Below are 14,608 nucleotides of genomic sequence, written 5' to 3' on the forward strand. Positions count from 1 at the left end.
GGGTCGCCCATAGGAAACAATTTTTAAATATGGGGGGAGGGACGAAAGGTATACCGGGCCTTTCCCATTCTTTATTTACAATGTCCGCCACCCGCTTGGGTATAGGAAAAGCTTCGGGGGGGCCCCGGGACCTCTAGGAACTTGTCCATTTTACATAGTTTCTCTGGAATGACCAAATTCTCACAATCATCCAGAGTGGATAACACCTCCTTAAGCAGAGCGCGGAGATGTTCCAACTTAAATTTAAATGTAATCATATCAGGTTCAGCTTGTTGAGAAATTTTCCCTGAATCTGAAATTTCTCCCTCAGACAAAACCTCCCTGGCCCCCTCAGACTGGTGTAGGGGCCCTTCAGAACCAATATCATCAGCGTCCTCATGCTCTTCAGTATTTTCTAAAACAGAGCAGTCGCGCTTTCGCTGATAAGTGGGCATTTTGGCTAAAATGTTTTTGATAGAATTATCCATTACAGCCGTTAATTGTTGCATAGTAAGGAGTATTGGCGCGCTAGATGTACTAGGGGCCTCCTGTGTGGGCAAGACTGGTGTAGACGAAGGAGGGGATGATGCAGTACCATGCTTACTCCCCTCACTTGAGGAATCATCTTGGGCATCATTTTCTCTAAATTTTGTGTCACATAAATCACATCTATTTAAATGAGAAGGAACCTTGGCTTCCCCACATTCAGAACACAGTCTATCTGGTAGTTCAGACATGTTAAACAGGCATAAACTTGATAACAAAGTACAAAAAACGTTTTAAGATAAAACCGTTACTGTCACTTTAAATTTTAAACTGAACACACTTTATTACTGCAATTGCGAAAAAGTATGAAGGAATTGTTCAAAATTCACCAAAATTTCACCACAGTGTCTTAAAGCCTTAAAAGTATTGCACACCAAATTTGGAAGCTTTAACCCTTAAAATAACGGAACCGGAGCCGTTTTTATATTTAACCCCTTTACAGTCCCTGGTATCTGCTTTGCTGAGACCCAACCAAGCCCAAAGGGGAATACGATACCAAATGACGCCTTCAGAAAGTCTTTTCTATGTATCATAGCTCCTCACACATGCATCTGCATGTCATGCTTCTCAAAAACAAGTGCGCAATACAGGCGCGAAAATGAGACTCTGCCTATGATTAGGGAAAGCCCCTAGAGAATAAGGTGTCCAATACAGTGCCTGCCGGTTAATTTACAAAATTCCCAAGATTAAAATAATTCCTCAAGGCTATGGAGTATAAAATATGTTTATATATAAATCGATTTAGCCCAGAAAATGTCTACAGTCTTAAAAAGCCCTTGTGAAGCCCTTTTTTTCTGTCTGTAATAAAAATGGCTTACCGGATCCCATAGGGAAAATGACAGCTTCCAGCATTACATCGTCTTGTTAGAATGTGTCATACCTCAAGCAGCAGAAGTCTGCTCACTGTTCCCCCAACTGAAGTTAATTCCTCTCAACAGTCCTGTGTGGAAACAGCCATCGATTTTAGTAACGGTTGCTAAAATCATTTTCCTCTTACAAACAGAAATCTTCATCTCTTTTCTGTTTCAGAGTAAATAGTACATACCAGCACTATTTTAAAATAACAAACTCTTGATTGAATAATAAAAACTACAGTTAAACACTAAAAAACTCTAAGCCATCTCCGTGGAGATGTTGCCTGTACAACGGCAAAGAGAATGACTGGGGAAGGCGGAGCCTAGGAGGGATCATGTGACCAGCTTTGCTGGGCTCTTTGCCATTTCCTGTTGGGGAAGAGAATATCCCCACAAGTAAAGATGACGCCGTGGACCGGACACACCTATGTTGGAGAAAATGTGGGAATATAAATATATAGTTACAATCAATGGTTAAAAATCGGCTTAAAAAATATATATAAATATATGTGTGTATGAGAACAAACGTGGTAAAAAGTAAATATAGACAATAATGAATATATTAATGTGTAATAGATGGGTTATTGGAATTCCGGAAGTGACGTCACGATCATACAGAGTGGTAAGAGTGGGAAAGTCCTACAAATACTCTTTGCAGTCTCCCGGTCAAGACCACCTACTATTCTCTTAAAATATATATATTAATATATTGTATATATATATTTTTTACTGCCTTTTATCCATATTGGTGTACACTTTGTCATCTATTTGTGATCAGAAGTATCAATATAGGTCATACGACGCTGACTACAGGACCCTGTGATTTAACAGGTGAGCATTTATAGGCACTTATTTTCATCTGCTTGATCATTTACTCATTTGGCATATTTGCATTTCTCTGTATCCTTTCTAACACATGCACATGAGGAACGTCTTCTGCAAGCGCTATTAGAACAAACCCTTTTAACCATTACCCCATCTAGTCTCACCAAGGAGGGGTGAGACACCACTAATAGCAGCATTCATTAGACTTTTTTCATTAGGCATTTAACTCCAAAACGTCTCTTCTCTCTTTTTGGTGCAACTACCAACTCCCTTTCTTCTCGTGTATATATATATATATATATATATATATATATATATATATATATATATATATATATATATATATATATACACACACACACATTACAAATGTTGTTGCTAAGAAATAAAATGTAGTGACACAAAAATGAAGCAGAAGCTGCCTCCTTGCCCTAATAGACAAACTCTGTGGTTGAATAGAATTCCTGCACAGCCTGGGTTTACCTTGGCAAACTTGGCAGTGAGGGCAGCTAAAACTTACATTACTTACACTACTCCATTACAAGTTGTTTTAGTTGCCTAAACTAATTTTATTTCTGCTTAAGACAGAAAACTGCTGCTTTCTATGGTGTACACAACATACTGTGCACAGCTGGTACTGCCACAGCAAGTAGTTCCCGGAAGGTGAGTAGGCAGCTGTATACATGTACTACAGCAGGTAAGGGATAGTAGAAAAATAATGAGCTGTGTAGAGAATAAGCAATACTATAGTATCAAGCAGTTCATAAAAGAAAATAACAAAGTTTACTGTCAATTTTAAGAACTTTAGCTGCAAAAAATGTAATACATATATAAGCAAAAATACTATTTAAAAGAAAGTTCAACAGTAAATACATGCTAGACATAATGATTTATTCAAAGCAAAGATTAGACTTAGAATAATATGTAGCTGTATTTTTCAATTATATTAGTTGTTTAAATATTGATGATATAAGTGTAAACGTTTAGTTTCTATAAAGTACTCTAGCAATTACCTTGTGGAGCACCGTTCAAGATCTTTATCTTGCGTTTAATTGCTTTATCCTTCTCTGGGTTTTCCTTTGACACACTATTCTTGATTAAGGTACTGGTGGTTGGCTGCAGAGGGTTGGTTGCTATAGTTTGACTCTTTACAGATTTTATTGTGTTTTCTGGCACTAAAAACAAACAAAAATAAAATTGCATCCTTCATAAATCAAAACTAATAAATACAAGTAAAACCATTTACATTTATTGCCATTTGAATTTACATTAAATTACAATTTGCTTTTGTTGACACCCTCTTAAATTATTAATCCCAGAATTATAAATCAATTGTACACATTATCAATGGTAGGTAAACAACTTGTGACACTTCAGGAAGGTAGAAACCTTCCAGAAGTCTTTGAGACATCTTCACTTTCCCTTTATGTAACTCTCCACCATCTTGAGGGCTTTAGTTCACATAAACCATGCTGAGAGATATTTTGAGAGGATGTTTGTTGCCAAATGTGACTGGAACAAAATACTTTAAAGGCCATTTAAACTGTGTGTTTAACCTTTTTGTGTAGGTTTACATTTGCAATAATGAAACAATTTTTTTTAGTATTTTCATCAATTATCTGCAATTTGTATAGTTCTATCCAAGCTTCTTACATGCCAAATGTTCCTAATAAAGTTCTGCTCTATTTGTTATTGCCACCACTTAATTGTTTGAATTTATTTTATCTTTACCTTATATTTAATCTGGTCCATTACATTTTTAAAACATTCTGAAAACATACTCCTCTGTAAATTATTTTTTTATTCTGATATTTCTTAAAGTTACCAGGTTCTAACAATCATCAGACCCTTAAGAATATTTTTTTTTATATTGAATAGACTTGATAAGTCCCATTTTACCCATAACAATGTGTTGCCTTAACCACTTAACGCCGTTAGAATGTTTCATGCTGCCCAAACAGTGCTGGGCTTTAATGCCGTTAGAATGACATGGGACGTCCTACCCTTTTTGGTGTCCTGCACCCTCTCCCTTTTATTTAAAAATCAGACTGTGTGGGCGTGCGTAGCATTGTAGGCAGTCCCCCATGATACGATCCTGGCCTTAAAATCACGTGATCGCATTGGCGATAGTGTGATTTAGTTTTCCAAGAATGGGTTTACATCGGAACTGGGACTATCACACCCATAAGCACTAAATCTTGAACTCATTTGAAAAATTGTTGAGCCTTTAGAGGATCCTTGGAATATGGGACAAAAGAACACTCATGATTAAGGGCTCAGTGTTTTTGAACTTATCACTATAATAAAGAACAGTGTGTTCATTTGCACAGAAGTGCTGCTGTTTTTTCTTCAAGTCATATGCGAAAGAACCCTCCATCTTGGAGGCCTTGATTAAAAAAAACAAAAACATTTAGTATCCCTGAGAAACTATGATTACTACTCAAGGATCTAGGCAACAGATTTAGACCAGGCTTTCCAAAAAGGGAATGATCTGCCCCCCACCAGAAAAGAATCTGGATATGGGGCCACAACTTCAAGGGAGAAGACATTTGAATATTTGGCCTTATTTTAAATCTGAATGGACATACAGAAAGACGAAAGAATCCTGTTTCTGTAAAGAGGACCACCACCTTTGGTTCCAAGATTGACAAATGAACAAAAGCGAATAGTAGCTCTGATCTTTCCCTTAGGAATCCTGTCCAGAAAGAGAAAAGCTCCTTTACCTCAGTTCACAGTAGAGATTATGGTGTCTAGACCAGTTCCAACAAAAAGCCTATACTTTTAAACCAAGTCATTTGACTATTTTTTGAGCTGTAAAGCTCTTCTGGTCAAAATAGATAAGTTTCAATAAGAGAAAGTGGAGGCTGTTTCCATAAAACAATTCCTTTATTGATTAGTTAAAAAACGGCAAAACACAGCAAGGTTAGGACATGGTGTAGAAGGCGCAGCACAGTCTGGCTTACGCGTTTCGGATGAAATCCGTAGTCATAGCCTACTGTGCTGTGCTCTACACCTGTTTAAAACTAGTTAAAACAAGTGTGATTGGTGCACACATAAAGACACGCCTTCAGGTTGTAACCAATGCCCACAATGCTTAAGTTTAACCCACCAATGCCTGGACCGCACCTTATAATACAAAACAATAGCTTATACAATCGTGATATATATACACTGCAACAAATATATGCAAAACCAATATTATAGTATACTACTATTCGCAAGAAGTCAAATATTGGGAATTAATTAATAATAAATAATAAATCATTACTTATAAATAAATTATATTATATTGCCCTAATCTTGCGCATAGGGGACTCCATTGGTAAAATTCTCAATATGAAAGAGTCAAATTTTCTTCCTGTCTTATCTGGTATGCTGGTGGGCAACAAAATACAAGTGGTGTACATATTAAGAAACTATACTACAATGAATAGATTTCATGTGACAAGTGAATTAATATATTAACAAACTAATGAACCTACTGTGTATAAGTATGTCGTGGGGGGAGGGACCTAATGAATATAGGTGAAATAAAGATATCTATGCAAACTGACATAATACTGACATCAGGTGGAAAACCACAAACAATCAATCATATGGTGCCTCCCCATGTATAATTTGTAATATTGTACCGGTCAAGCACACCTGGCCACCCGATGTGTCTAGCACTATTGTTAACACGGGGGATCTATTTGTTAATGTGATGAAAGTACCCTACTAATTCATTCCCACAGGTTCATTACATCATATCTAGAATTTAAACCTTCTGGCACCCGAGTGCCCAAGGTGAATATCCAAAAAGCCTCGCGTCTAGCGAGCAGTTGGTCCAAATTGCCACCCCTAGCAGGCCTGGAGACTTTCTCAATCGCACACCATGTAAATCCTTTAAGGTTATTATCATGGTAGACTCCAAAATGTTGTACTATTGGAGTCGTGGATCTCTTAGTCGAGAAAGAGGAAAGATGTTCCCTAATCCTAGAATTCAGGTCTCTAGAGGTGAGTCCCACATATTGAATCTGGCACAATGTGCATTCAATCATATAGACTACCGATTCTGTTTTGCAATTCATGCATGAATTGATCTTATAGCTTTTCTTTGTTTTCACACTCATAAATTCTTTGGTCACCCTGGCAAAATCACAGGGCTTACACTTTCTGTGACCGCATCTATACATCCCAGTATGTCTCAGCCAAGATCCCTTCTCATCTTTCTCAGTTTTTAACAAGGTTGGCGAAAGAATGGAGCCCAAAGTGGGGCTTTTTCTGTACGCACATCTAAGTCCTTGTCGGACTGTATCAACCAATTTGTCCTCAGCCTTCAATATTGGAAAATGTTTCCTAATTATCTCACATACTTGTGGATATTGGGTACTATGTGTAGTGACAAAAGTAATTCCCTGTTTAGTTGTACTGTGCTTATCTTTTGTTTTTAATAAGCTCTCTCTTGGTATTACTTGTACAGATTCTTTGGCCCTTTTGATCACTTTCTTAGGGTACTTTCTTTCCTTTAATCTCGTCTCCAATTTTGTTGCCTCATTATCAAAATCCTCATTGGAGGTGCAATTCCTTTTGATTCGTGTATATTCGCCTTTTGCAATAGCAAAGGGAACATGTCTTGGATGGCAACTTGTTCCTAAGAGTAAGGAATTACCTGAAATGGATTTTCTGAAAATCCTGGAAAGTATTCTACCATTGGGACTACCCTCCAGGGTGATGTCCAAATAATTGATTGAACTCTGACTCACTTCAAAGGTGAAGCTAAGTCCAATTTCATTTTGATTCAGATAGTCAATGAATCCCTGTATGTCAGATGAGTTACCTGACCAGATGAAGAGAAGATCATCTATGTATCTCTTATAAAAAGAGATACATTTCCTATAGGGGTTTCTATCTCCAAAGATGTGGTAAAACTCCCACCAGCCTAGAAAGAGATTAGCAAAGGAGGGAGCAAATTTGGCCCCCATGGCGGTACCACATCTCTGGAGATAGAAAACATCCTCAAATTTGAAAAAATTGTGCGACAAAAGAAAAAGAGTGACCTTCAAAATATATTTAATGAAATCATCAGAGTAATCAGTATTTTGTTCCAGAAAGAAGGCAATGGCTTCTATCCCTTTGGAGTGTGGGATACTAGAATAGAGCGACACTGCATCCACCGTAAGCCAAGTAGATTGTGGTGTCCATTTTATTTCTTCCATAACATTAAGGATATGTTTAGTATCCCTAATGTAAGAATGGAGAGTGACAACTAGGGGTTGAAGGATCGCGTCCAACCACTCAGACAAATTACCTAGAAGTGACTCCACGCCACTCACTATCGGCCGTCCCTGGACATTGTCCAAGGATTTGTGTGTCTTAGGTAAATGATGGAACAGCGGTATTTTAGGACAATCTACTAACAAATAGTTCATTGTAGCCTGATCCACAAATCCTTGTTCTAATCCATCATCTAAAAGATGTGCTAGTTTAGAACGAAAGTGAGTGGTGGGATCCCTTTGTAAAACTAGGTAATTGTTCTCATTACATAATTGTCTGTGGCCTTCATCTATATACTGTTGTCGGTCCATGACCACAACCATTCCCCCTTTATCAGAATTTTTTATCACCAGGCTATTGTCCTCTTTAAGAGAGGCCAAAGCACTCTTCTCAGCAAGTGACAAATTGAATTTACTTGGGGGTTGATGGGCCTTTAGTTGTAAAAGATCCTTTTCAACCCTGTTGTAGAAAGTTTCAATGACTGATCCCCTGTTTTGAATAGGGTAAAATTTGGATTTCTCTTTAAATTTGGGACCCATGTTGCGACCACCCGAGCTGCCCTTTGATTCAATCTGCAGCTGTTGCAGTGTGACGGTGTCACAATTGTGTTCAAAATCAATAGGGTCCCTAGTGGTAGTATCAACATGGGTAACTGACACATCGGTATGATCAGGTGTATTCAATCCATGAAAATGTTTCTTTAAAGTCAAATTGCGTGTTAATTTGTTAACATCCATGATTGTTCTAAAAACATCGAAATCTATTGTAGGGGCAAAATTTAAACCTTTATTCAAAACACTATATTGTGCAATGCTAAGCTGTTTGGAAGATAAATTGATGACGTTGCCTACAATCTTGGAATTGATTATTTGTACTTGGTCTGTGGACGGGGTTCCCTCAATTGATACTTGTCCTGGTTCTTTGTGTAATGTGCTTTGGGCTGTGTGTTCTGTTTGTTCTGTTTCCCTCCCCCTGCTGATGCATCCTGATCCTGGGGAAAAACCTGATTAATGGCCAGAGTGTCAGGTCTGTTTTGAAAATGCATATTAGGTGCAAATTCTGTGTAGTTACCCTGTTTAGGTTTAACTGCTACTAAGTTATGTTGTAAATAGCCTTGATTAGTGCTCATAGTATCTGTATATGCTATCTGGGGGATATGTATGATGTTGGGAGTGGCAGTATCATCATGGGCTGACCCTAGCCGGGTTTGTTCACTGATAATCTCACCCTCACTTGACCCCTCAGAATCACTACCAGAGAAGGTCACATTCTTTTTGTTGTTAATACCTTTGCCATCATTACCACGATTTCTACTACGATTTCTATTGCCCCTTCTCCTACGGCCAAACCTAGGTTGATTCGCCCTAAAATTCCCCCTAGCACTTTTATTCCATATATACACTGAATTGCTAGAATAATCATATTTGTCCCTAATATATTTAGTATGTTTCGTTTCCATGATCCCAGACCTCCCCTTAGCAACCAACTCTCTCAAAGTTTTATCAAATCTAGCAAAATCATTATGACTGCTTCTCCTATTCAGTTCTATCTGTAATTCATTTATATCTGCTCTTATGCTATCCAACAACTTATTTTTATACTGTATTAGCAATTTCATAAGCCTCATAGAGCATTCAGATAGTACACTGTTCCAAGCATCTATAAAGTCTTTATCTTGTGCATCCACATCAAAGGTCGGAAACTTATATAGCCTTAGTCCCCTCGGTATCATACTTAGACTCAAGTACTTCTCCAGTGTCCAAATATCCCACTGGGTTTTAGACTCTTTTAATAACAATGTCTCCATTTGTTCAAACAAGGTGCTCAGTGCTAATACTCCTTTATCTTCGGAGAAAATCAATTCACAATCTGTAGGCAAAGTCGTACGTGCAGTTACAGGCATTAGTGAGTAAAAGGCCTGCTGTGTTTCCTCCATGACTGTGCAAAAGTCTTAGTAAGAAGACTGAACCAAAATCATAAAACTGGGTATCGGTATGTCCGGTAATACCAAAATTAGACAAATGCAAAGAAAAGTAAACCCAGAATATGGTCGGCAGTCCGTAATATATAATTAGCAAAAAAGATGTCTCATAAAGTGCAAAGTGCTAAAGCATGAACTACAATGTTCCTTAATGTACCACTCATTCACTCGCTCCTATGCAGACAGTGGAGCTCTCACTCACCCAATCCGATGGGGAAGGCGGGTATCGCCGTTCACGGCTGTAGGTTCTATCCGGACGCCTCTATGGGGGCACGGCCCAATCCTGGCCAATGAAACTCACTCTGGAACGAGGCAGAGATCCCTTGCTCCGCCTCAACTTATTCCAGACACCTGTTCCTCCGGTAAAACCAGTATCCCTCCGCCAGTGACGTAGCAGAAAACAGTTCCTGTTAGCAATATTGAACTGCTGGAAGTAGGACAGCACACATTGCACTCTTTTTTGCAAAGTACACAAACTAGTAATGCACAGCAGGAAACAGCCAAAATCCGGACAGTGACAGCTTCAATAAGAGAAAGTGGAGGCTGTTTCCATAAAACAATTCCTTTATTGATTAGTTAAAAAACGGCAAAACACAGCAAGGTTAGGACATGGTGTAGAAGGCGCAGCACAGTCTGGCTTACGCGTTTCGGATGAAATCCGTAGTCATAGCCTACTGTGCTGTGCTCTACACCTGTTTAAAACTAGTTAAAACAGTAGGCTATGACTACGGATTTCATCCGAAACGCGTAAGCCAGACTGTGCTGCGTTTTTTAACTAATCAATAAAGGAATTGTTTTATGGAAACAGCCTCCACTTTCTCTTATTGAAGCTGTCACTGTCCGGATTTTGGCTGTTTCCTGCTGTGCATTACTAGTTTGTGTACTTTGCAAAAAAGAGTGCAATGTGTGCTGTCCTACTTCCAGCAGTTCAATATTGCTAACAGGAACTGTTTTCTGCTACGTCACTGGCGGAGGGATACTGGTTTTACCGGAGGAACAGGTGTCTGGAATAAGTTGAGGCGGAGCAAGGGATCTCTGCCTCGTTCCAGAGTGAGTTTCATTGGCCAGGATTGGGCCGTGCCCCCATAGAGGCGTCCGGATAGAACCTACAGCCGTGAACGGCGATACCCGCCTTCCCCATCGGATTGGGTGAGTGAGAGCTCCACTGTCTGCATAGGAGCGAGTGAATGAGTGGTACATTAAGGAACATTGTAGTTCATGCTTTAGCACTTTGCACTTTATGAGACATCTTTTTTGCTAATTATATATTACGGACTGCCGACCATATTCTGGGTTTACTTTTCTTTGCATTTGTCTAATTTTGGTATTACCGGACATACCGATACCCAGTTTTATGATTTTGGTTCAGTCTTCTTACTAAGACTTTTGCACAGTCATGGAGGAAACACAGCAGGCCTTTTACTCACTAATGCCTGTAACTGCACGTACGACTTTGCCTACAGATTGTGAATTGATTTTCTCCGAAGATAAAGGAGTATTAGCACTGAGCACCTTGTTTGAACAAATGGAGACATTGTTATTAAAAGAGTCTAAAACCCAGTGGGATATTTGGACACTGGAGAAGTACTTGAGTCTAAGTATGATACCGAGGGGACTAAGGCTATATAAGTTTCCGACCTTTGATGTGGATGCACAAGATAAAGACTTTATAGATGCTTGGAACAGTGTACTATCTGAATGCTCTATGAGGCTTATGAAATTGCTAATACAGTATAAAAATAAGTTGTTGGATAGCATAAGAGCAGATATAAATGAATTACAGATAGAACTGAATAGGAGAAGCAGTCATAATGATTTTGCTAGATTTGATAAAACTTTGAGAGAGTTGGTTGCTAAGGGGAGGTCTGGGATCATGGAAACGAAACATACTAAATATATTAGGGACAAATATGATTATTCTAGCAATTCAGTGTATATATGGAATAAAAGTGCTAGGGGGAATTTTAGGGCGAATCAACCTAGGTTTGGCCGTAGGAGAAGGGGCAATAGAAATCGTAGTAGAAATCGTGGTAATGATGGCAAAGGTATTAACAACAAAAAGAATGTGACCTTCTCTGGTAGTGATTCTGAGGGGTCAAGTGAGGGTGAGATTATCAGTGAACAAACCCGGCTAGGGTCAGCCCATGATGATACTGCCACTCCCAACATCATACATATCCCCCAGATAGCATATACAGATACTATGAGCACTAATCAAGGCTATTTACAACATAACTTAGTAGCAGTTAAACCTAAACAGGGTAACTACACAGAATTTGCACCTAATATGCATTTTCAAAACAGACCTGACACTCTGGCCATTAATCAGGTTTTTCCCCAGGATCAGGATGCATCAGCAGGGGGAGGGAAACAGAACAAACAGAACACACAGCCCAAAGCACATTACACAAAGAACCAGGACAAGTATCAATTGAGGGAACCCCGTCCACAGACCAAGTACAAATAATCAATTCCAAGATTGTAGGCAACGTCATCAATTTATCTTCCAAACAGCTTAGCATTGCACAATATAGTGTTTTGAATAAAGGTTTAAATTTTGCCCCTACAATAGATTTCGATGTTTTTAGAACAATCATGGATGTTAACAAATTAACACGCAATTTGACTTTAAAGAAACATTTTCATGGATTGAATACACCTGATCATACCGATGTGTCAGTTACCCATGTTGATACTACCACTAGGGACCCTATTGATTTTGAACACAATTGTGACACCGTCACACTGCAACAGCTGCAGATTGAATCAAAGGGCAGCTCGGGTGGTCGCAACATGGGTCCCAAATTTAAAGAGAAATCCAAATTTTACCCTATTCAAAACAGGGGATCAGTCATTGAAACTTTCTACAACAGGGTTGAAAAGGATCTTTTACAACTAAAGGCCCATCAACCCCCAAGTAAATTCAATTTGTCACTTGCTGAGAAGAGTGCTTTGGCCTCTCTTAAAGAGGACAATAGCCTGGTGATAAAAAATTCTGATAAAGGGGGAATGGTTGTGGTCATGGACCGACAACAGTATATAGATGAAGGCCACAGACAATTATGTAATGAGAACAATTACCTAGTTTTACAAAGGGATCCCACCACTCACTTTCGTTCTAAACTAGCACATCTTTTAGATGATGGATTAGAACAAGGATTTGTGGATCAGGCTACAATGAACTATTTGTTAGTAGATTGTCCTAAAATACCGCTGTTCCATCATTTACCTAAGACACACAAATCCTTGGACAATGTCCAGGGACGGCCGATAGTGAGTGGCGTGGAGTCACTTCTAGGTAATTTGTCTGAGTGGTTGGACGCGATCCTTCAACCCCTAGTTGTCACTCTCCATTCTTACATTAGGGATACTAAACATATCCTTAATGTTATGGAAGAAATAAAATGGACACCACAATCTACTTGGCTTACGGTGGATGCAGTGTCGCTCTATTCTAGTATCCCACACTCCAAAGGGATAGAAGCCATTGCCTTCTTTCTGGAACAAAATACTGATTACTCTGATGATTTCATTAAATATATTTTGAAGGTCACTCTTTTTCTTTTGTCGCACAATTTTTTCAAATTTGAGGATGTTTTCTATCTCCAGAGATGTGGTACCGCCATGGGGGCCAAATTTGCTCCCTCCTTTGCTAATCTCTTTCTAGGCTGGTGGGAGTTTTACCACATCTTTGGAGATAGAAACCCCTATAGGAAATGTATCTCTTTTTATAAGAGATACATAGATGATCTTCTCTTCATCTGGTCAGGTAACTCATCTGACATACAGGGATTCATTGACTATCTGAATCAAAATGAAATTGGACTTAGCTTCACCTTTGAAGTGAGTCAGAGTTCAATCAATTATTTGGACATCACCCTGGAGGGTAGTCCCAATGGTAGAATACTTTCCAGGATTTTCAGAAAATCCATTTCAGGTAATTCCTTACTCTTAGGAACAAGTTGCCATCCAAGACATGTTCCCTTTGCTATTGCAAAAGGCGAATATACACGAATCAAAAGGAATTGCACCTCCAATGAGGATTTTGATAATGAGGCAACAAAATTGGAGACGAGATTAAAGGAAAGAAAGTACCCTAAGAAAGTGATCAAAAGGGCCAAAGAATCTGTACAAGTAATACCAAGAGAGAGCTTATTAAAAACAAAAGATAAGCACAGTACAACTAAACAGGGAATTACTTTTGTCACTACACATAGTACCCAATATCCACAAGTATGTGAGATAATTAGGAAACATTTTCCAATATTGAAGGCTGAGGACAAATTGGTTGATACAGTCCGACAAGGACTTAGATGTGCGTACAGAAAAAGCCCCACTTTGGGCTCCATTCTTTCGCCAACCTTGTTAAAAACTGAGAAAGATGAGAAGGGATCTTGGCTGAGACATACTGGGATGTATAGATGCGGTCACAGAAAGTGTAAGCCCTGTGATTTTGCCAGGGTGACCAAAGAATTTATGAGTGTGAAAACAAAGAAAAGCTATAAGATCAATTCATGCATGAATTGCAAAACAGAATCGGTAGTCTATATGATTGAATGCACATTGTGCCAGATTCAATATGTGGGACTCACCTCTAGAGACCTGAATTCTAGGATTAGGGAACATCTTTCCTCTTTCTCGACTAAGAGATCCACGACTCCAATAGTACAACATTTTGGAGTCTACCATGATAATAACCTTAAAGGATTTACATGGTGTGCGATTGAGAAAGTCTCCAGGCCTGCTAGGGGTGGCAATTTGGACCAACTGCTCGCTAGACGCGAGGCTTTTTGGATATTCACCTTGGGCACTCGGGTGCCAGAAGGTTTAAATTCTAGATATGATGTAATGAACCTGTGGGAATGAATTAGTAGGGTACTTTCATCACATTAACAAATAGATCCCCCGTGTTAACAATAGTGCTAGACACATCGGGTGGCCAGGTGTGCTTGACCGGTACAATATTACAAATTATACATGGGGAGGCACCATATGATTGATTGTTTGTGGTTTTCCACCTGATGTCAGTATTATGTCAGTTTGCATAGATATCTTTATTTCACCTATATTCATTAGGTCCCTCCCCCCACGACATACTTATACACAGTAGGTTCATTAGTTTGTTAATATATTAATTCACTTGTCACATGAAATCTATTCATTGTAG

The 14,608-nt window shown here is 38.9% G+C and overlaps 1 protein-coding gene across 3 annotated transcripts in view; it reads right to left on the reverse strand.

The window, feature by feature from the left end:
• Positions 1-14,608, reverse strand: part of LOC128656521 (PH-interacting protein-like) — a 109,175-nt gene that overhangs the window by 64,659 nt on the left and 29,908 nt on the right. For all 3 annotated transcript variants that reach the window (XM_053710467.1, XM_053710466.1, XM_053710465.1), the window contains exon 2: positions 3,218-3,379. In XM_053710467.1, the coding sequence (XP_053566442.1) occupies positions 3,218-3,379 (162 nt within the window). The remainder of the gene's footprint in view (positions 1-3,217; positions 3,380-14,608) is intronic.

This window comes from Bombina bombina, chromosome 4 (genome assembly GCF_027579735.1).
Source record: "Bombina bombina isolate aBomBom1 chromosome 4, aBomBom1.pri, whole genome shotgun sequence".
In the NCBI taxonomy this organism is placed as follows: Eukaryota; Metazoa; Chordata; class Amphibia; order Anura; family Bombinatoridae; genus Bombina; species Bombina bombina.